The sequence below is a fragment of the Symphalangus syndactylus genome, chromosome 9 (genome assembly GCF_028878055.3).
Source record: "Symphalangus syndactylus isolate Jambi chromosome 9, NHGRI_mSymSyn1-v2.1_pri, whole genome shotgun sequence".
In the NCBI taxonomy this organism is placed as follows: Eukaryota; Metazoa; Chordata; class Mammalia; order Primates; family Hylobatidae; genus Symphalangus; species Symphalangus syndactylus.
In genome coordinates, this window is record NC_072431.2 from 39,969,863 (window position 1) to 39,992,869 (window position 23,007).

At 34.5% G+C, this 23,007-nt stretch overlaps 1 protein-coding gene and 1 long non-coding RNA gene across 2 annotated transcripts in view; one reads left to right on the forward strand and one right to left on the reverse strand.

Annotated features, from left to right (window-relative positions):
• Positions 1-23,007, forward strand: part of LOC129489436 (uncharacterized) — a 114,094-nt gene that overhangs the window by 10,447 nt on the left and 80,640 nt on the right. The window lies entirely within an intron of this gene.
• Positions 691-23,007, reverse strand: part of PSMD14 (proteasome 26S subunit, non-ATPase 14) — a 103,149-nt gene continuing 80,832 nt past the window's right edge. The window contains exons 9-12 of the mRNA XM_055291971.2: positions 21,388-21,462; positions 17,365-17,490; positions 3,504-3,566; positions 691-1,106 (exon numbers count right to left, since the gene is read on the reverse strand). Coding sequence (XP_055147946.1) covers positions 1,008-1,106; positions 3,504-3,566; positions 17,365-17,490; positions 21,388-21,462 — 363 coding nt within the window. The 3' untranslated portion in view covers positions 691-1,007. The remainder of the gene's footprint in view (positions 1,107-3,503; positions 3,567-17,364; positions 17,491-21,387; positions 21,463-23,007) is intronic.

A 23,007-nucleotide genomic window follows, 5' to 3' on the forward strand; every position in this document is an offset into this window, starting at 1 on the left:
GGTGCAGACTAGAATTAGGTCTTTGTATCTTTTGCCATACAAATGGTATAATCAGTATGGTTCTGAACCGTAAGTAATAACAGGGGCAGTTACTTTTGTACATCACATTAGAAGTTGGTATTAGCCATTTTTTTTTTCTCTATTAGAAAACTGGGTGGTCCTAATTTAGAAAAGATGAGACCAAACAATAACAAAATTATTGCTTATAAGCTTATATTAAACTCACATTATGACTACTTTTCTCATTTTGCTTTTTAGACATATACTTTCTGTGGTTATTTTAGATGAAAGTCCAGTAGAGTTTGCAGCAGCCAATTCCCATTTTCAAAACTGTTAGTAGAAATGTACTTTTAAAACATGATAAAGTCTGAATTAAAACTGCTCCCTTTTCTTTGTAAATGTACTCTTCCAAAATCCTAAAAGTATAATATGTTTATAAGATAGTATACAATATTTAGCTTATGACAAATCCTAATAAAATGTCAACATTTTTTCTGAGTTACTCACTAATTAGGTAGCCACTCATTAATGGAAATTATACATTTGTGAAATTTTGTTATCACACTGATGTTTTATGTGTTATAAGCTCTTAAAATGCAAAGGGAAACATATCTTTGTGTGAGATTTCTAGACCACTGTCAAATGTTATTCCATCAATCCCACCCATTGCCAAAAAGACCTCAGGAGGCATAGACTGTAAATGTATTTTATTTTGTAAGTGACAATCAAAATATATTTGTGCTACTGATTTTTTCAAATATTAAATGGGATCTTAACAAAATTTGTCCACTTTGATGTATTCATGTATAACTTTAGAATCTGCAGAGACCCTGACTAAAGAAACAGAAGTAATTGCACAACTGAGACTGAAGGTGTTACAGTGCTGCAAATGATGCCAGATGTCTTACATTTAGCCAAGTACACCTTCAGAGGTCCCTTGATTTTGAGCATTAGGAACAACAGAGGAATATACACTGAAAGCATCATTAATAGCATTTTTCGTTGCTTTATTTAAATACAACAGTATCCAACATAGCTGCTAAACACTGGACAATATTTGAGGTCATAAGTACATCCACATGTTCCTCCAAATGACGTTTGGGGTCCTAAAAGAACAAAAATAAGGAAAGAGAAAACAGAACCATATTACTGGTAGAAAAATTACTTAAATTTTTTTCAGTAGCTGACGAAACTAGTAAAGAAAGCCAGACCTAACTTAAATATTTTACAATTTAACTTTACTAGTATATTGTTACATTCTTAGAGTTTCTAAATCAAAAAGTAGCTAATAAAATAATAGATTACACAAAGAAAGCTTGATTTATACAATGCAATCACTGTGTACCAGAGATTTTTATAAGGAGTAACAAGGAATTCTATACAGCTCACAATCATCTGATTTTTTAAAAAAATTTCATTTATGTATGTATACCTGTCTGAATATATGTGTATATTCTCTACCATTCATATATCTTGAATGTCTGAGAGAATGCTTAATTCAAAGCGGACATACCAATGGGTAAGAGTTCAGTGTGAATTCTCAGCACTTCTATGTTTTATAATAGCAAAAATCAGAATTCTGTACAATTTTAATATTTCAAAAGTAGTGCTTTAAATGATTCAGAAAATATCCTTGGATCAAAAGTTGCCGTTTGTAGTTGAAGAATTTAAATACAATTTGGATCAATTCTAAAATGTTAAGAATGTTTCATGTAGCTATTTTGAAAAAATGTATCATAGCAAATTATATAGGTGCAATCCTTTAACTTAAACCTGATCAAATCTATTTTTGAAATAGACTGAGTTAAAAAGGAGGCTTAAAATTGTATTGTAATAAAGGAATTTAAATTAAAATGCTTAGTATGTATTTATGTTTTAGGCAGAATTAAAATATTTGAGCAAAATTTCAGAGCTTTGAAATAAGGAATATATATTATACACAATAGAAAAATTATAATTTAAAGGATTATATTCTTATGGTTATTGTTAAAATACCCAAGACTCCTAACTTTAAACAAATGTTCATTATTGGAATTATTTCTTGGCCATGCTTTTCTGACCCTTATTTTAATACACTATTTTTTTTAAACAACCCAGAGATACAACATGTTACAAATAATTTCAAGTGACTGGACTACAATATATTTTTTATTTCAGAAATAAGTCTTAGGGCATTTTAGGTGAAAAAGACTGAGAAACACTGGCAGGAGAAAAAAAGATATTGGTTTAATTCCATTATAGACAATTTTGCTTTTGCCATGCAGTAGGCCAAACCAGTGAGGTAATAACTATATTTTTAAAAATGATTCTGATGATTATTAAACTTTGCCAATTACATATTTTTCAGTTTCATTTTTTATTTAGACCTTTTATTTGCTGCTGTAAATCTGTATCAAGAAACTATGGCCTCGGAAAGGCATTTATTCAAAAAACAGTTACTGAATTCTATAAAGTATAAGGCTCCAAGTTGGTGATCTAGTATTATGATTAAAATAAGTAGTGGAAAAGATAACAAGGGTGATATCACATAAGATGAGAAAATAAAATGAACTGTATTTCATTTTGCTTTTTGGGGGTACTTGTTTTTAAACTGTAATACTTAGAAGGTAGTGAAATTTGATTTTCTCATTTATGACATATGATAAAGTCAGACCTTTGCCCCTACTGCTCTGTTGGAGTAATTCATTTTATAGTGAATTGGTAACACACTTCCCTCAGTTATCTACATTACTTCTTGTGGCAGCTGGGTGATTCTTAGAGATTTCCCATCCAAGAATGGTCCTGGCCCAAACCTACATAGCTTGTGAGATGTGATGGGATCAGAGCATATGGTAGGATGGCTGAAAGCAAAGACAGCTTAGTGTCTTGCATCTGAAATATCAAGATTCTGCCAACATCAGCAATATGATAACCATGTTCCATGAAATGGGGAAAAAATGTAATCAACATTCTTTAAAAAACAGTCTAATTAATCTGTAGATTCCTTTAATTGGTTGGTGTCTTCCCCCACCCTCAGATAATAGAGACTAAAATATATATTTCATCTTAGAAAAGTGAAAGAGCAAATATTTAAAGCCCTTTCTCTTCACTCAGTATAACCCAATAAGGCTCTAACCTTTCTCAGGAATATTACCTACATATTGATAAAGCACATGATTAACAAACCTTGTTACATATGAAATAAATCTACCCTTCTATTGTCTTATTTATCTGTAGGTAAAAATAGTACTTAAAAAATTAATTCAGGATACAAGTGTCCTAATTTGTTCCTAGTAAATTATTTTCACTGACGATAATATCTCTTAGGTATTTGTGATTTACTTCTCTATAGAGAACCTGACATCAAATAAATTTAGTAACCATTACAATTAGTATCACATTTACATGACAGAAGAAAAACGTAGAGTAGACAGGAAAAAAACTTATATAGGCCCTAAAACAGTTTTAACTCTATAAGAACATGTTATTATGCAACTGCATAACTTATTAACAGTACACCTCACCTGCTTGCCAACATTCTTTATTGCCAGCTGTTCAGGTGTCATCTTATCTTCTTCTTCTACAGCCTGTGAATGAAACACAAAGGACAGTTTAAAATTATAAATTCTCTATTCCCACTGCAGGATAATCACCAAAAATAATGAGGACCAGAATTTTCATTCATACAACTTTTATTCAAATAATTTACTGAACAAATAAAATTATGCTGAACTTCAGAATAACCTTCAGGGCAATAAAAACTATCAGCATCATCATTTTGAAAACAGACAAGAAATACACAGAATGTACTGAAAATATCAAACAGGATCACTAAATGATTGTGTTGACCATTTGCAAACTGTTACTGAATTCTTCAGGAGATGGGAGATGGAAGTATCTGAGGTGGCACTTATGGCACTGTGGTACTAACTAATTCTGTTCTGTTGCTCTCTCCTTTTCCTATTTGCACAGTTCTTTCCCAATTTCCCATTTCTCTGTCTCCTTTTTTCTTATCAGTCCAGCCTGCCCATAGCTTCAGTATCTATTTAACTATCAGTGGCACTTAGGATCAAAGGAGGTACTGACTTTTGATCCACTAAACAAATCATATGGGTTTCTCTCTTAGTAATTTCACATCTTTACATCTCTAAAAGTAATACATGTATTCAGAAAAAAATCTGAAACTACTCCACATGAGTGATCTTTAGTAACCATGAAGAAATCGTCATTTGAAGTTTTCAACAAAAAAATTACCTGAACTAAAAACCAAATATAATCAAAATTAAATTAACTCAAACAATACATGAAAACCACTTTCCACTACTTTCAAAGTTAGCTACAAAGTCTTCTACGTATGATCATAACTTTCTGGCAGAGTAATTCTGAAATAATTATAACATTTAGATTAGATACCACTACTGCCCTCCTCTCCCAATAATGGCACCAATATAAAACCTCTTTATTGAGAATTTCACACATAAGAAATCTTAACAGTTTGGGTATGTTATGGCCTGAAGACAAGACTCTGTATCAGGTGAACTTTTAATCTATGATTTATTCATAGCATCTGATACATGGAAAAAAAAAAACAAGAAAATTTAAGGATCACTAAGCTTAAGAAATGCCAACACAGCATTTACCACAAAAAGAGTTACAAAAGGGGGTGAGATGGTGGTGGCAGAAAGCAAGGAACCAAAATCCCAGTGAGGGTTACATTTGGAAACTCTGAACTTTATAATCTCACAGCTGCCAAATTTCTTCATGTGCGAACAATGAACATGTAGGAAATGTAATCATCAGACATTCCCCATAAACTGGGAAGTTTGGCTGCATTTCACACCTTCTTAATAGTTTTGTAAACAGAGAACTTGAAAATGAGCAAAGATGGCAAGTGTCTAATTTTATAAATGGACAAACTATCTAGAGAATTTTCCCCAGTAGAACCTGCCTAAAGAGAAAAGATAGTGAATAGGTTTTGTATCTACTGATTATCAGAGGATACTTATTTACAACACATCATTAGGAAATGCATTTATGACTCATAAGCCCAAAAGAAGAAAAAGTAAAAGTTAATAACATGCCAAATCTAGAAATCCCTAGACAGAGAATATGCTCATTTTCAGAGTCAGATGTCACTCTATTATTTTCAGTTATAAAAGTATTTCCTAACTGGGAAATTGCTTCTCCCACTATTCAGTGTTTTACATAAATGGAAACATTGACAAAACATATTAAGAGTATGTTTTTCTAAATTACTTTCACAAATTGTAACACTATACTTTATTGACTTAAAAGCATTTAGATGAATGGAACAATTCACATAAGCTTGTACTCCATACCCATTCTGTGTTAGTTGTTCTGGGTACATGCCAACAACAGTACTTACTACAGTACTGGAAGGAGGCAAAAATTTTGGAATTTGGCTCAAAATACCAATCCATGTACAAAACAGTTATTAGGGAATATTGTGGAGTATTGCAAACAACAAAGATGGTAGATAGGCAATGAACGATGAAGGTCAAAAAGGACTTGAAGTACTGATATTATTTGAAAAGTTAAATAGGTATAAAAAGTGCTAATTCAAATTTTAAAAATCTTTTACATCATTTACCCACTTTACCAATTAGTTTTTCCATTCCCAATAATTAAAAGAGAGAGTTCACAAACTCTTTGAGAAGTACAGATGGTAAAAAGTACTCCCAGCCATAGATGCCATCTGGGAAATGAGGAGCAGCTGTAGATTTAGGCATATACTAAGGTTGCAAACCCCCATGACAAAAGAGTAAGCATATCTCTTCAATTCTAAGATATTCCAAATCAAATGCCTAAATATTTTCTCTAACTACCCAAGTTACCTGTATCTCATCTACCATCTGGGCAAGACCAGTTTGTCTTCATTCACAGTTCTAATCTGGCTAGTTACCAGGAAAAACGTAAGAAATGGTTGCAGCAGAAACAAATGAAATTCAGGCACAGGCAGTGTCCTCACTAGGGAACTTCTGTGTTTATGGCAACTTCTGTGATTTGGCGTCAAATTTTACTTTTGCATTCGTGCTCTTCGGTTTACTCAACCAACAAAAAAGCACTGAAAATGTTTGTGGCTATTCACACTAGAAACGTTTTTAACAGTTTATCAACAAAGACCCCCAGATGGCTATCCCATCATGCACGGTCTGCACAGTTCTAAGAAATCCTTGGAATTTGGTCTGTTATGTGATCATAATCCCCTCCAATGCACCCCCTATCTTACAGAGGCTTTTACTAAACCCATTAACCTCATTCTCTTTTTTCTGCTAATGGTCAAGTTTCTTATATGGAAAATCTGTATCTCAAATTCTATCACTTTATTTACCCTTTTACAAACACTGATGGGATCTTCGGCACTTCACTAACACTCTTAAGGATCTCCAAGAGGTCAATTCCAATGGACTTTTTGTTGTTTTTGTTGTTGTTGTTTTTAACTTTCTGAACACACTTAGCGCTACTCCAACATGTCTTCTCTTCTCTTAGCCTTTGCTTTTGCCACCCTGTATCTCTCTTACTCCACATCATACTTCTTTCACTATTTCTTTGGTTTCTTTTTCCCACATTAACATGTTAACTTTGTTCACACTATAACATGCCATGATCCCATTTAAATATCTTTTTAATATCACCATTATGGCAACTTTTACATAAGACAGCACAAACTGCTAAAATGGCATATACTAATTTTTCAAGTATTAAGCAATCAATGCATAACTGCTAGTGGATTTCAAAACAATGTATTTTACTTCTTTCATGATTTTTAAAGTATTGACTATATAAACAACATTATGTGTTATGGGGTTGAGAATAAGTTTAAAGAACTGGCTTTGATAAAACATACTTAGGAAAGCAAAATTAACAAACATATAGCAATTAGAAAACTGTCTGAGAAGGTATTAGAGGCTTACATATGAAGACATGAAAACTAGTTTTTCTCCTACCATCACTAATTAAACATCAATATAGGCATGATTTTACAAATATTAATTTACTGAATCCTTAAAACATCTCAATAAAGAAATTAATCTACACTTCATATGTTAATTCCAGCAAAGTTTCTAACATAAAAGGAATTTTTCAAACTCTTCTTGCTCTCAAGGAGCTCACATTTGGGCTTTACTTGCCCATAAATCTCAAATCATAATGCAGTGTAAAACATACAAAAAAGGAGCGTGCACAAAGCACAATGGGGACATAGGGGTTAAGTAAATGTACCTAACTTTTCCTTGTGGATCACCTGGGGAAACAGAGGGAGAGTCAGGGTGAGAGTATAAAGAGTGCATTAGGGAGGAACACATCATGTGATACTTAGTAGTAACAGGGAAAGGGAAAAACCATGAGAGAATGGCTGGATGTGGAAGAAGAGCAAGAGAGATGAGTCCAAAGTTTCAAACCTACATGATGCCTAGAAAAATGAGTATCAGTTATAACTAAATTGGTAGAGGGAACTGTCATGAAAAAGTAGAAAGTAGGGTAGACGATATTGCTCACTCTTGAACAGCAGCATCTGAAGTAACAAACATGTAACTGGAAAGGTCTCAGACAATGGAGATGATAATACATTTCAAATGAGAGGAAATGAAGAGATTTCAAAATTGTTGGCATTGCCAAACTATGAAAACAGATTTTAAAGAAAGGTATAAAAACAGAAGAGCAGAAAGGCAAGGGCTGAATCTTGGAAATGCTCACAGCAAAGGCAGCAGAGTGTGTAGTTGCCAAAAAGTCAGGGGAACCATGGGAATGTATGGCCATGGAAGTAAAAAGAAGAGACTTCGGAAGTTCAAAGGTATGATGTGAAGGCAAGAGGACAAGGAAAATAACTGAAAGAGATGCAAGACTCAGTGCACTAAGAAAATAAATCACTCATCTCTTTTAACAAGCTGGAAACAGCAAATTGTCATCAGCACTATACTCTGTCATGAAAAGGTTATGACTCCGAGAATACTGGAGGCAGGTGGAAGGAAATGATCAATGACGTAGGAGGTTATATTTTATCCAGTTAGCCTTAAGGAAGGGAGAGGGGCAAAGGGTGCCATGATAGAGAACAGTTGAAGATTAGGAAGAAAGGTGCCCCTTAGAGGACATTGCATTTCCTTAAATTTTAGTTTATATTATGTTAATATTAGTTAATAACAGTGCTTATGATAGGCCACTTAATAAAGTTACATTTTTGATAGGAAAATACAAGTATAGCATAATTCCATTCATTTAACAAATACTTATTGAGCATCTACCATTTATCTGGCAGTGTACTAAAGATAAAATGAGGCAATATCTGAATTCACAGAGCTTATAGACTAGCTGTAAAACCAGAAAATTAAAAAGTAATAATCAGGCTGGGCATAGTGGCTCACGACTGTAATAATCTCAGCTACTCAGGAGGCTAAGGGGGAAGCATCACTTGAGGCCAGGAGATTGAGACCACCTAGGGAAACACATCAAGACTTTGTATCTTAAAAAAAAAAAAAAAAATAGCCAGGCATAGTGGTGAGTGCTTGGAGCCCTCAGGAGGCTGAGGCAAGAGGACTGCTTAAACTCAGGAGTTCAAGACTGCAGTGAGCTATGATGGTGTCATGCAGCCCGCCTAGGCAACAGAGCAAGACCTGGTCCCTTAAAAAAAAAAAAAAATTAAATTCATTTGACAGAAGAACAAAGTTCCATTGGCATATAAAGAAGGAGTAAATAGCACTCACTTGGTGGTATGGTGAGGGTCTCAAAAGTGAGAAAGGGTTAAGCTGAGAATTGAATGAAAAGAAGGAGTTGGGATGGGAATATAGTGGTAAGGAGTGCTTCAGGCTAGGAAGCAAGAAAAAGCATTATAAGTTAGAAGAACTGCAAATTACTCAGTATTTCAACAACATAACAGTGATAAGAAATAAAGCTACAGAGGCAAGCAGGAGCCAAATGGGGTTTGGACCTCATTCTAAGGCAATGAGAAGTCAGTCATCAAAGGCTTTTTAAAAGCAAGGTAGTGAAATGAACCAATTTGCATTTTTAAAAATGAGGTACGTTTCACATAACATAAAATTAAACATTTTAAAGTGTATGATTCAATCACATTTAGTGCCCCAATCACCTGTATTCCAAAATGTTTCATCACCCCAAAGGAAAACCTAGTACACATTAAGCTGTTACTTCCCCATTCCTGCCTTGCCCAAGTCCCTGGCAACCACACATCTGTTTTCTGTCTCTATGGATTTGCCTAGTCTGTTTTTTTCATATAAATTGAATCATATAATATGTGGCCTTTTGCATCTGTCTTCTTTCACTTACCATGTTTTAGAGGTCCATCCACGTAGTAGCATGTATCAGCACTCCATTCCTTTTTATGACTGAGTATTAGTATGTTGTACGTATATACCACAATTTGTTTATCCACTCATCTACTGATAGACATTTGGATTGTCTCCAACTTTGGCTAATGTGAATAGTGCTACTATGAACATTCATATACATGCTTTTTGTTTGAATACCGATTTTCAATTCTTTTGGGTATATACTTATGAGAAGAATTGCTGGGTCATATGGGAACTATCTGTTTAACTTTTTGAGGAACCACCAAACTGTTTTCCATAGTGGTTGTACCATTTTATATCTCCACTAGTAATTTCTTCATACCCTTGGCAACACTTATTTTTCATTATTTTGATTATAGCCATTGTGGTTTTGATTTGCATTTTTCTAATGACCAATAATATTGATTGAACATCTTTTTTATGTTTGTAACCATTTGCATATCTTCTCTGGGAAATTTCTATCCAAGTCCTTGCCTAATTTTGTACTGGATTGTCTTTTTGTTGCTGCATTGCAAGAGTTCTTTATACTTTCTTTTTTTTGTTCCTATTTTTAAATTCTTGTATACTTTCTTTTCATTTTTGTTTTGTTTTGTTTTGTTTAAGAGACAGAGCCTTGCTCTGTTGCCCAGGCTGAAGTACAGTGGTATGATCATGGCTCATTGCAGCCTTGACCTCCTGGGCCTAGGTGATCCTCCCACCTCAACATCCTGAGTAGCTGGGACCACAGGTGCATGCCACCACACCCAGCTAATTCTGTGTGTGTTTGTGTAGAGACAGGGTCTTTCTATGTTGCCCAGGTCTTGAACTCCTGGGCTCAAGTGATGATCCTCTCCTGCTTTGGCCTCCCAAAGTGCTGAGCTTACAGGCATGTGCCACCACACATGCCTTTCTATTTTCTAGGTATTAGACCTTTATCAGATATCTGATTTGCAAAAATGTTCTCCCCCTTTGTAGGTTGTATTTTCTCTTTTTTTAAACAGTTTTCTTTGATGCATGACCAATATGCATTTTAGAAAGATCATTCTACAGAATGGAAAATTGATTTGAATGGGAAAGACTGGAGATGCAAGCAAACCAATTAGGAGGTAAGGCAATGGAACTGGCAATGCGAAGAAGCAGATTAATTCAAGAATTTAGTCAGAATGGTTTACTGATTGAGCAGATGTGAGAAAAAGAGAGAGGAGTCAAGAATATTAATAACATCAGAAGTGGTTGTAGCTATCATTTTATTAAATGCCTATCATGTGCCAGATGCTTCACATATATCACAATCCTTAACCTCATTTTAGAGATAAGGAAACACAGTTCAGAGAGGCTGACTTGCCTCTAGCCATACACACAATAAGCAGTGACACTCGGGCTTAAACACAGTCCTATGTATCTCCAAAGACCTCAAAGTAACGTTCATGGCAATTGGGGAAATCATTACTTTTCACTGATACAACCTGAATAATAATAATAATAATAATGTCAAATGCATGATTTATTAAGTGGCCCTAAACAACATAGATGCTTCATAAAAATTTCACAGAGAATTCAATTTCAAAATGTAATTACATGAAATAGAGATGAACAATAAAGATCATATATGTATGTGTACACATGCTTGTGTGTGTATATATGTATATAAGAGAAACTGTAGTTAAGGTTGTTGGAAAAAATTTCTATGGCAGAATCTGATGGTCACCTTCTTAATGTCCATCTTCCCCTTCTTCTTCTGTAACATAACTCTGATTTTACTAAAGATATCAATGACCCCAGCTAAAAGACCACATTGCACACATGGCATAAGCTTTCTTGCAGCTAGTTGTGTCCATTTAACTCCGTTCTGCCAAATGAGATGTACAGTTGACCCTTGAACAAATGGGGATGAGGGTTATGGGTGCTAATCCGTCACAGGTGAAAATCTGTATGTCACTTTGACTCTCCTCAAACTTAACTATTAATAGCCTACTGTTGACTGAAAGCCTTACTGATAATATAAACAGTTAACACATATTTTGTATGTTATATACACTATATACTACATTGTTACAACAAAGTAAGCTAGAGAAAAGAGTATGTTATTAGGAAAGGTGTAGGGAAAAGAAAATACATTTACAGTACCATACTTATTTATCAATACAATAAGTTTATATTATCTGTTTACAAGGTGAATTGCCTATCTGAAATGGCAGGCAACAGCAGCTGCAGACCTCAATCTATAGTACATATCAAGCAATTCAACTCTCTCAACTGAGAATGGTGCCATGTACATCTATATATGTATACATTTTGACAGACTTTTATAATAGATTAGCGCATATTTTATGGTAGCAAATGATAAAACAGACTAGTGTCTCCTATATTTTATGTGTTTGTGACATGCCTTTTTTTTTTTCAATATTTCTGGGCTGCCAGGTGCTATGGCTATGCCTGTAATCCCAGCACTTTGGGAAGCCAAGGCAGGCAGATTGCTGGAGCCCAGGAGTTCAAGACCAGCCTTGGCAACACAGTGAAACCCCATCTCTACAAAAAATTAGCCAGGCATGATGGCACATGCCTGTAGTCCCAGCTACTCGGGTGGCTGAGGCAGGAGGATTGCTTGAGCCCAAGAGGTGGAAGCTACAGTGAACTATGATCATGCTATTGCACTCCAGACTGAGTGACACAGTGAGACCTTGTCTTTAATAATAAAAATGATAATAACAATTCTGGGCTATGCAGTTTGTCTGAGGTTTTTTTTCAAATTGTTGCACATCTCAAAAAAAATTCTAATATATTTATGAGAAAAATCCATGTATAAGTGGCCCCATACAGTTCAAATCCATATAGTTCCAGGGCCGGTTGTAATCAGGAGTGCTGTGTGGAACTTATGGAAAGGATCCTGAAAGGAAACTGATCTATCCCCCTTTTGCCCTTTCTTCTCTTCCTGTTGCATGAAACTTAGATGAGATGGCTGAAGCTATCGCAATCACAATGAATCATGAGGTGACCTAAAGGAAGAAAGCCAACGCAAGGAAAGTAGAGCAGAAAGACAGAAGGAACCTGGGTCTCTAATGTCTTTGAAGTTTTATATTGGACTTGAAATATGAGACATACCTTTCTACCTTGTTTAAGCCATTGTTATTTTGAGCTAACATAACCTTAGATCTAAGTATTACTTGTTTAACGCAAAAACTGAAAATAATTCAGGCGTTACATAAAGTATAGGAGTCTCCTGCCTCACACACACTGTTACCAACACAGTATGTTGACATATATGCAAGATAGAGATACTTTTGAAAAAGGGAGAGAAGATAACGTGATAGGAATTATTTTAACATTGTTATACAATTTAATTTTGTACATCTAACAGCAGGTTGTAGATATTTCTCTAAGTTTTTGTGAAATTTTATTTTTCATAATAAATCCTTTAAAGAGAACATGTGGTTTAAAGAGTTATATGCACTTAAAACTGAAAGATGGCCTCCAAAAATATATGAATTACTTTCCCACTAGTGGTATATTTTCCTAAAAAAATTCTTTTTTATTTAAAAGGAAAAAATATTTATCTACTTATTTTAACTTTGACTACTTAAAAAGGCTAGAACTTTTCCATATTTATATACCATTTGTCTTTTTCTTCAGTGAGTTTTCTCTTTTGCTCAACTTATTTTAAAAAAATATTTTATAGGCAAAGACTACAAATTGGGTGCAGTATATATACTGCTCAAGGGATGGGTGCACCAAAATCTCACAAATCGGCATTAAAGAATTTACTCATGGAACCAAACACCACTTGTTCCTCAATAACTTACAGAAATAAAAAACAAAAATAAAATAAATATTTTATAGTAATTCTCTGAATATTATGCATTTTTGGGTACTACCTCACTCTGTGTTATAGGTAAAAATATTTTCTGTCATTCTGACTCATAACAAACACTCAATAAATGTTAGTTGTTATTTTATGAAGATAAACTTCAATGTCACGTTATCAAATTTTTCAAAGCTCACATTAATATTCTTACTAGAATTATAGTAACTTTTGGGAAGCCTGACAGCAGCTTTTCAATACTAAGTCTTCCCATTTGGAAACATGGTATGTCCCAATTTATTTACAAATGTTTTTCGTTTTCTTCACATAAGTCATACACACTTATACATTTACATTTCTTGTGATGGTTACTTCCTGAATATTTTATAATTTTAGATGCTACTGTGAACTGATTTGCCTATTTATATTTTTCGACTGTTTTCAGTTTATATAACTATGTTTACCACCTACATAATTCTTGATTAAAACAGTTCTAAGAGTTTTCTAAGTTTATTCTCTTAGATTTTTATGTTTGATTGCAAACACACTGTATCATATCCAAATAATAATCATCTTACCTGTTTTCCCCAATATTTATATCTGTTGTTTTTATCATATTGTACTACCAAATGAGATTTCTCCATTTAGTACAGCTACTGGATTAAACTAAATGTAATTGTATATTTACATATTTCATATGTAAGCATATAAAAGAAATATTCAAACTTTCTTTCAGGTTACTAAGTAGGTCAGTATTTCTACCTGAACAGTAAACTGTCAGATCTCTGAATTTATAGCACTACATTGCTTAGAAAAAAAAAGGCAAATTTTTGTTTCTATGCTATTCTTAAAATGTTCTTCACAATTCATTTTTTCACCTGCACATTCATTTACAAAAATGTAATCAAACATTATCAAAATTAAAAAAAAATAGCAGATGCATCTCGGCATGAATAAATTAGGAGACTTGGAATAACAGAACTGTAGGTGTTGTGGTTCAATAATTAGAAAAAATCAAATGACTAATAATAATCGAGCAGAATTTGTGTGGAATTCAGACTTGAAACTGAAAACTTGAGACGTAAGAATTTAATTATTCTCTAACCTTCTTTTACTTTAGGACCTAACTGGCATACAACAGTAATTACCTTAGCTTAAAACACCAACCAATTAAAAAGAATACTATGAAGAATTGGTAGCATGGGCCTTTCTTTTTATATTTTAAGTGTTACTAAAAAAACCCACCGTATTTCTTTCAATCACAGAGGGAATTACATTCCCAAATTTGGACTCTTTCATATCACAGCTTACACATTGTTTTCATTTTATAACCAAACCTTACAAGTTTTTGAGTACTACAGAGATTTTTTAAAACTGTAAAATAGGAAAAACTTCTGTAGATGGGCAGCAGTAACCATAAATAGGTTATTTCCTGGCAGTAGTACCAATACAAATTTACTTAAACGTGTAATGTTAAAGAGAAATGAAAACCATTCCTACAGTCTGCTGAATAATTACTTAAGTCATAACTTTTTTACTTATAAAAGGTTAACTATTTAAAATATGGTGAGTGATTTATTTCTCTTTATCTAATCTCCACAGCATGAAAACATATACTAGAAAGATAAGAAATATTTTCCCTACAATCTAGCACTAATGGGGATTTCCAGTTGAAACACTATAATCAGGGCATATTTTTCAAAGCCAACCCTAATTCTGCTGGGATTTCATTTGTATGGGCCCATCAACTTTATTTTAAAGCTTAGTTCTCTCAAAAGTCTTATTGCTACACTTGGTAAATTTTATACACTGTCTCTTGGATAAAATATTTTTTTAAGCTGTGTTTATTTTTAAAAGGGAAATACTACTACGTTTTGGTGTAATAAGCAACAACAATCTTAACTATGATCCTGAAATCTTGAGCTCTAGCCTTTACCATTAATTCCTAGTCCCACATTTCTAATTGCTTCCTTAAAAATAAACTCTTTACCTCCTTCCTCAATCCTTCTACTTCTACCTAAATTGAAAATGCTAATGGTACTACCATACTACTAGTCACCCAGCCAGGAAACTTTGAATTCCTCTTTGATTCCTCCTCCTTCTTTCACTTCGTCTATCCAACCAGTGCCATGCTTTATTTATTTGCCTATTGATACCTCCATTCTCACTGCTACGATGGTAATCCAGACTCTTCGTACCTTTTGTTTGGGTAGCAGCAAGCTCCTCTTAAACAGACTCTCCATTTCAAATCTTCTCTTACAGCGTTCCTTCTAAACTGTTGTGAAATTACGTTTCTAAAGTCAGGTTCTACGCATATCATGCCTCTGATAAAAAATAACTCTTAGGCCAGGCACGGTTGCTCATTCCTGTAATCCCAGCACTTTGGGCGGCCAAGGCCAGTGGATCACCTGAGGTCAGGAGTTTGAGACCAGCCATGGCCAACATGGTGAAACCCCGTCTCTACCAAAAGATATAAAAATTAGCTGGGTGTTGCAGCGGGCACCTGTAATCCCAGCTACTTGGGAGGCTGAGGCCGGAGAATCTCTTGAACCCAGGAGACAGATGTTGCAGTGAGCTGAGATAGCTCCACTGCACTCGAGTCTGGGTGACAGAGCGAGATTCCATCTCAAAAAACAAACAAACAAACAAACAAAAACTCCTCAAAAAAACCTCTTATCCTGACATCCCAAGTGCCATTATTGGACTTCAAAAACCTTTTAAAACTTAATTCCCCACTGTTCACCCTCACGTTCTATGCATGCTAGCCAAGCATATTGTTTCTTAAACATGTCCTGTGTCTTTTTTTCTCCCCAACACCTCACCAACCCACCCTGCTCCACCCAAACCTCATATTCCTGGTAACCACAATTCTACTCTCTACTTCTATGAGTTCAACTTTTTTAGATTCCACATATAAGTGAGATGATGTGGTATTTGGCTTTCAATGCCTGGCTTATTTCACTTAAAATAATGCCCTACAGGTTTATCCATGTTGTCATAAATGACAGGATTTCCTTTTTTTAATGGCCGAATAGTATTCCATTGTATGTATATCTATACACCACATTTTCTTTATTTGTCTGTTGATTGACACTTAGGTTGACTCCATATCTTGGGTACTATGAATAATGCTCCAATAAACACGGGAGTGCATACATCTCTTCAACATACTGATTTCATTTCCTTTGGATGTGCAACCAGTGGTGGGATTGCGGGATCTGTTCTATGCCTTTTCTATCTCCTAGCCCTTGCCTGTGATGTTTATTTTGGCTAGGGTAACATTTCTTTGTATGTTCAAGTCTTACTTATAATTTAAGGCCTAGTTTGAATGTTGTTTATCTGTAAAACGGCAACCTGGGTGTTGGCCAGCTTGAAAGTCAGAGCCTATGAGCTCCTACAGGGCTTCCCATGGTCTTCTCTATGGTAGTGTTTCTCTAATGTCTAACTACAAGAGTATACGAATCTCCTGGAGAGCTCGTTGAAGTGCAGATTTTGAGCCAGTAGGTCTGAAAGTCTGCATTTCTAACAAGATTCTAGGTGATGCTGATATAGCTGATCTGTGGACAATCTGAATATGAAGGTGTTATGGTACAGACTGATTTTTAACTAATGCCCTGGTTATTTAGAAGCTTGTCTAACTATTCCTGTTTTCCTATAAATAAAGCAAGGATCCATTTTCTATTATAACTTGTATAAGAGATGTTCAATAAATATTTGTTAATGTAACACTGTATAATGTATAAATGTGTATTTTAAAATTGTAGGTTTTCAACCCATTAATGAGTTGCAATCTATATGTACACATGTATGATATACCTGGCACATTAGATTTTCAATAAATAATTATTAAATGAAAAACAGAAACGTTCATAAAATAAATTATACACAGCAAGTAGTAAGTGCTGTTAATTGTTATCTATATCCCCTTACTCCTTGTCCCTTTCAAGAAAAAAATACCCTAAATAATGAAGAGATTTCAAATGTGCAACTGTATTACATGGTCTACAACAGGAGTTGGCAAACTATAGCCCATGGGACAAATCTGGCTAGCTGCTTGTTTTAATAGATCCCAAACACATTCATTCTTTTACATATTGTGTATGGCTGCCTTTGCATTACAAAGGCAAGGGTGAGTAGTTGCAGACCAGATGAACTGCAAAGCAAATATTTAGTATTTTATTTACAAAACAGGCTTCTCTATTTTTAATTACTTACACAATGCTTGGCATCTAATCATACGTATTCCGAAGATTATAAAGAACAAATTGCGGAAGTAACTTTTACCTTATTGTAATTCTTGGCTAATTCCAACATCTCTTTTACCACTGATTCATTGTGTTTACAATGTTCACTGTAGTCCTGAAGTGTCAAACCTTCCATCCAACTCTTCTTATGCAAATTTAGCAACATCTAAAAAATAAAAGTAAAAGTAATTCTTTTTCTGCCTTGAGGATGATACCCCTTCATTGTCTAGAGAAAAAAAACTTCGAAAAAAAAAAAAACATTTCGACTTAATGGATTTAAGTTTAACTTTATTAATTCAAATGAACTCCAATTAGAATGCTCCTATATTTATATTAATATAACTTAAGGAGTACTCCAACACCAAGGCCTTTGCATTTGCTGTCCTTCTACCTAGAAGGCTATTCTCATCTTTGCATAACTTACCCTCCTCTCTTCCTTACAGATAGATGTCTTCCCTAACAACAATATACCTAAAATAGTCACACAACACTACCTTAAACAAAATCTTTCTTCCCTTAACCTGCTGTATTACTTGTATAACGCTTACAAAAACCTGAAATTTTTGTTTACTTGTTTACTGCATTTCTCTCCCACTAAAGGGAAATCAAGAAGGCAGGGACTTTGCCCTATTCATTTCAAGATCACTAGGGTCTAGATTCTAGAACAATATCTAATAATAGCTCAATAAATATCTGATGAATGAATTAATTAATGAAATTTATATTATAAGTATCTCTAATTTTTCATATAGCCTAGCTTTCAAATGCCAAGATAACGAGATAAATGCCCCATTTACTGAGTGACCTTGTGTCAATCTTTCTGATCCTCAGTTTAGAGATCTATGAATTAAGGGGCTTGTATTAGGTAATCTCAAAGTTTCCTTCAAATTCTGGTATTCCATTTATAATTTAAAAACGTAAAACTTCCTTATTGTCAGGATGAAAAGCCAAGAAGCTGAGAATAAAAGATTTATCTAAGCCGGGCACAGTGGCTCATGCCTGTAATCCCAGCACTTTGGGAGGTCAAGGCGGGTGAATCAGTTGAAGTCAGGAATTCGAGACCAGCCTGGTTAAAATGGTGAAAGCCCGTCGCTACTAAAAACACAAAAATTAGCTGGGTTTGGTGGCAGATGCCTGTAATCTCAGCTACTTGGGAGGCTGAGGCAGAAAAATCACTTGGACCCGGGAGAAGGAGGTTGCAGTGAGCTGAGGTCACACCACTACAGTCCAGCCTGGGTGACAGAGTGAGTGAGACTCCAAAAATCAAAAATAAAAAATTACCTAGTGTGCAATCACACCAGCAAATTGGGGTTGGATCCTATATCAGTGATCATGAAACTAAACACCTTAGTTCAATGCTTCTCAAATTGGACTTACAATTCTGAGTACTTATTCTTAGATGTTCCTAAGTTTTCAAGTTTATATTTTAAGATGGTTTTTCTTAAAGTCCTACCCTACAAATTTTCTTCAATTGGGGACTATCATTAAATAAGAAGTTTTTTCCCTTTGGATGATTCACAAAATTGTGAAAAGTAAAAGAAAAAAAATGATGGCTATAAAATGACTGTTGTTTTGTCAATAGAACCATTATACTTTAAATGAGATCCCTGAGCCATGAGAATCTGAAGATGTACTTGGAGGTATATGGGGGTTTAGTTTAGAAAAATTATCCTACTTGCTTAGAAGTTTACAGCTATTTGTGGTACAAATTTTATCTTATATTGGAAAATAAGCTGCCTGTCAAAATCACCTATAAGGCTTTTGAAGATAAAAAACTCCTCCATTCCCTTCCTTTGTCTCCAAGATCACTAATTCTCCCATTTTCTCCCATGGCTCCAGGGGCAAGGACAGTATGCCAAACAAAATTAGGAAAACCCTCCACGGATGATTTCAGTTTCTTTGATTCCTTCCTAGCTTCTCCACTGATTCTGTTCTAGAAAATACATGTTTGGGAAATGTGGGTGCTGCTACAACTACCTATGCTATACAGCTACCTATAATTAAGTGTTGAGACTTAGATTTCCCTCCACTTCAAAAGCAAACAAAGACAGTTCCCAAGAAGCAACAGGATATTCCTATCATACCTGGACAAGGATTCCCTTGCGACCCTCAAGTAAGGCTGGGGGTTAAGTAAACAAGTTGTCTGGATAAGAGTAAAGGCAGAGCTTTTGTTACCAAGAAGGCAGTTTAACAGCTAAACTGAGCTATTAAGAACATAAATATAACATTAAGTAATTTATGTAAGTGCTTATATATTTGCTTTTTCTGCCAAGGAAAATGGCTAAGTTTATGAGATACTCCCCCAAAAAAAGAGAAAGAAAAATTGATGTAATTAGCTAGACATTTTCAAATAGATGGGTGTCAGATATCAGTCTGATAAAATATTTATATTCTGAATGAATTTTGTTTGTCCCTGAATGGTGCCATTTTTCACAGACTGTACTCATTCCATGTAAACTTAAAAATAAGTGTTAAAAATATACTTAAAGTAATCAACTAAATCTATCACAGCAGAAGTAAACTGTGGTTCACAGGCAGGCAATTAGAAGAGAGCATTATAGGATCCCCTCGGGCCAAGGGGGACGTGGTCCCCCACTCCCCTCACTCATCACATGCTCAAGCACTGGGCCCTTCAGATGAGTTTATGAGTGGATTTGACCTTTTAAAACTCTAGTTTATCAAACTTAAAAAAACAAAATTAGAATTCTTATTTCAAAGAAAATCTTATATTGCACATCCTCTCCCTAGCATATAGATTAGATTAAAAATGGATGTGATCTGGTTGAAAGACGGGGTAAGCGTGGAGAGCCCAGCTCACTCCATCTGCCACTTGCCATGTACCAGAATCCCCTTCTAAGACACCTTGGTGAGAAAGTTTGGGCTAGATAGAATGATCTTATTTGCTACTGATTACTTATCTCTTTGACTTGAGAGTGGTCTCACTAACCAAAACTTACAGGCTATCAATCAACAGTAAACTCAGTGTTCTTTTAAAAAATGCTTTTAACTTTCCCAGAGAGAAATACAAGAAACTAATTAGGTGGATGACTAATGTAATAGTAAAGAGGGGGAAAGTGGTTCAGATTGTAGTATCAAAAAACAACAGGCAGATTTAAATACTTGGCATTAGTTGAGAGAAAAACTGTACTAGAAATAATCCTAAAATAGAAACAAATGAGAATGCTAAATCATCAAAATGTCAGGTAATGTTAAAAACTAATCAAACTTGAAAACTGGTATAAAATGGGATCAGAATCTAGTACAAATTATCTGAAAATCCTATAACTGTTTCCCTTTGACTCACGCTTAGTTTTCTTTAGAGTAAACATGGTATGTTTTCTAAAAGCACTAGGCTGGGTGCAATGGCTCATGCTAATGATTGCAGCACTCTAGAAGGCTGAGGTGAGAGGATCACTTGAGCACAGGAGCTCAGGACCAAACTAAGCAACAAAGCAAGAATCCGTTTCTACCTCCCACCCACCACCCAAAAAATAGCCAGGTGTGGTGGTGCATGCCTATAGTCCCAGCTACTCGGGAGGCTGTAGAGTGAGGATCCCTTGAGCCTAAAAGTTCGAGGCTGCAGCGTGCCATGATCACACCATTGCACTCTAGTCTGGGAGACAGAGCAACACCCTACTATCTCTTAAAAACAAACAAACAAAAAGCACTACACAACTGCAATTTAAGTTATTCCTCTCAAATTTACAGAGCAATATATTACTAATTTAATTACAAAAGGCCTTTTTATTGAAGAAGATAAGTTAAACAGAAAATCACAGAACTAAAAGAAATATTTTTATGATTTATCATAAAACCAAAGTGGAATGTTTGATTTATTTCCTATTTCCTCTCCCACTTCAGCACCTACCAATAAGGTAAAATATGTCTTTAAATAGTCCAATAAAATATTCCTTTATTTTGTGCTGCAATTCATCAATAATGGAATAATATTTGGAAACACTGAAAGAGGTCAAAAATTTGAATTTAAATCACATACCAGGTAATAGTTTAAATGGTTTGAAAAATATTTTTTTCCTCCTATAAGATAAAAATTTAAACTTACCTTCTGTTCCAGTTCATTTTTCCGATAGTTAATAGTAATGGAGTAATAATGTCTGTTTAGTCCATGAATTAATGCCTATATAGATAAATGATTTTAAAAAGGACAAATTAATATTTTTCCCCTAATAAAAATGTTTGAAACTGTTGATATATTCTTACATAATACCTGTACCATCCTCTAATAAAGGCATTTTATTTTAAGTAAATTAAGATGAAATTAAAGTATTTTTCTTAGCTACAAGTTTAAAACTAAGGTTTAGAGGAATGGGTTACACATTCTTCAAAGCATGATATGAAAGAGCACAAATTAAGCAGTTTCAGTAGCCTTGCTCAGTCAGAAATAAGGTTTGAGATTATCATAAGCTAAGTTTATAAATCATTCATAATTTATTAAATCTAACTTTATGATATCTAGGGGGCTCATGGGTATTTCAAATGAAAAGCCTAAAAAGCCACAATAACACAGCTGTTTCTTTACCCACATTAATCTGGAATTCCCTTTTTCCTAATTCAGTTTTGATTGATTCAAATAATTATGCATGTCTCCAAATTAACTATGTGGATTTTGGTCTTTACTGGGTCTGTCTAGCTCATGCTCTTATCCAGTGACATGCAATCTCATTAACCAGAATTTTTTTCACCTCACTCTATCTCCAAGGTGAACAGGCCAATCATAATAAAATCTTAAGCTAATGGCATGGCTTTATTAAGAAACAATAATCCTGAATGTCCTGAAATCAATTCACAACTGCCCCCATATCTAACTCTGACAACATCAAGTGTTCAAATGAGGTTCCACAGTACTCTGGTGGACCTAAAGGACCCTCTGGCAGCCTAGAAAAACATGAAAGTACAGAAATAAACCTTTAGGGGTATTTTTAACAAGTATAAAAACAAAAAGGACTTTGGGGTTAACCCTCAGGAATCTAAAGAGAAAAACTAACCAAAATAACCACCACTTCTCTAACTAATAGACTTTTACAATGTAGGTCTTAAGATGTCACTGAAGTAGAGGAAGAAGGGGTAAAGAAGAGAACATTTAATGAGCAGTTAGTATCTGCTTTACACATCTTCTAATCTTCATAGTACTGTAAGGTAGGGCAATTCAATTTGTATTTTGACAGATGAAAATAAAATGCAGGGTCAGGCTCAGTGGCTCAAGCCTGTAATCCCAGCACTCTGTGAGGCTGAGGCAGGAGAATCACTTAAGCCCAAGAGCTCAAGACCAGCCTGGACAACATAGCAAGACCCCATCTCTAAAAAAAAAAAAAAAACAAAAACACACACACACACAAAAAACAAAAAAACAAAAAAGAAAATAAGACACAAATATTAATTTGTCCAAGTTTATAGCTAGTAAAAGGCTAGATAGGGATCTGAACCTAGGTCATTCTGATTCCATAGCCTATGTTCTTTCTAACATACTATGCTACAATACATATCAGGAAATTCTTGGATTAAGTCTATGTACTTTAAGGATCAGAATGAAACAAAGCAGTATGTTAATTTTTAAGCTTTGCTAGCAAAAATCACTCCAATGAGTATTAAAATATTTTAGATGAGTACTTTAACAATAGATTCTTATTTTACCAATGTCTGTTATAAAAGTGAGCTATGAAAT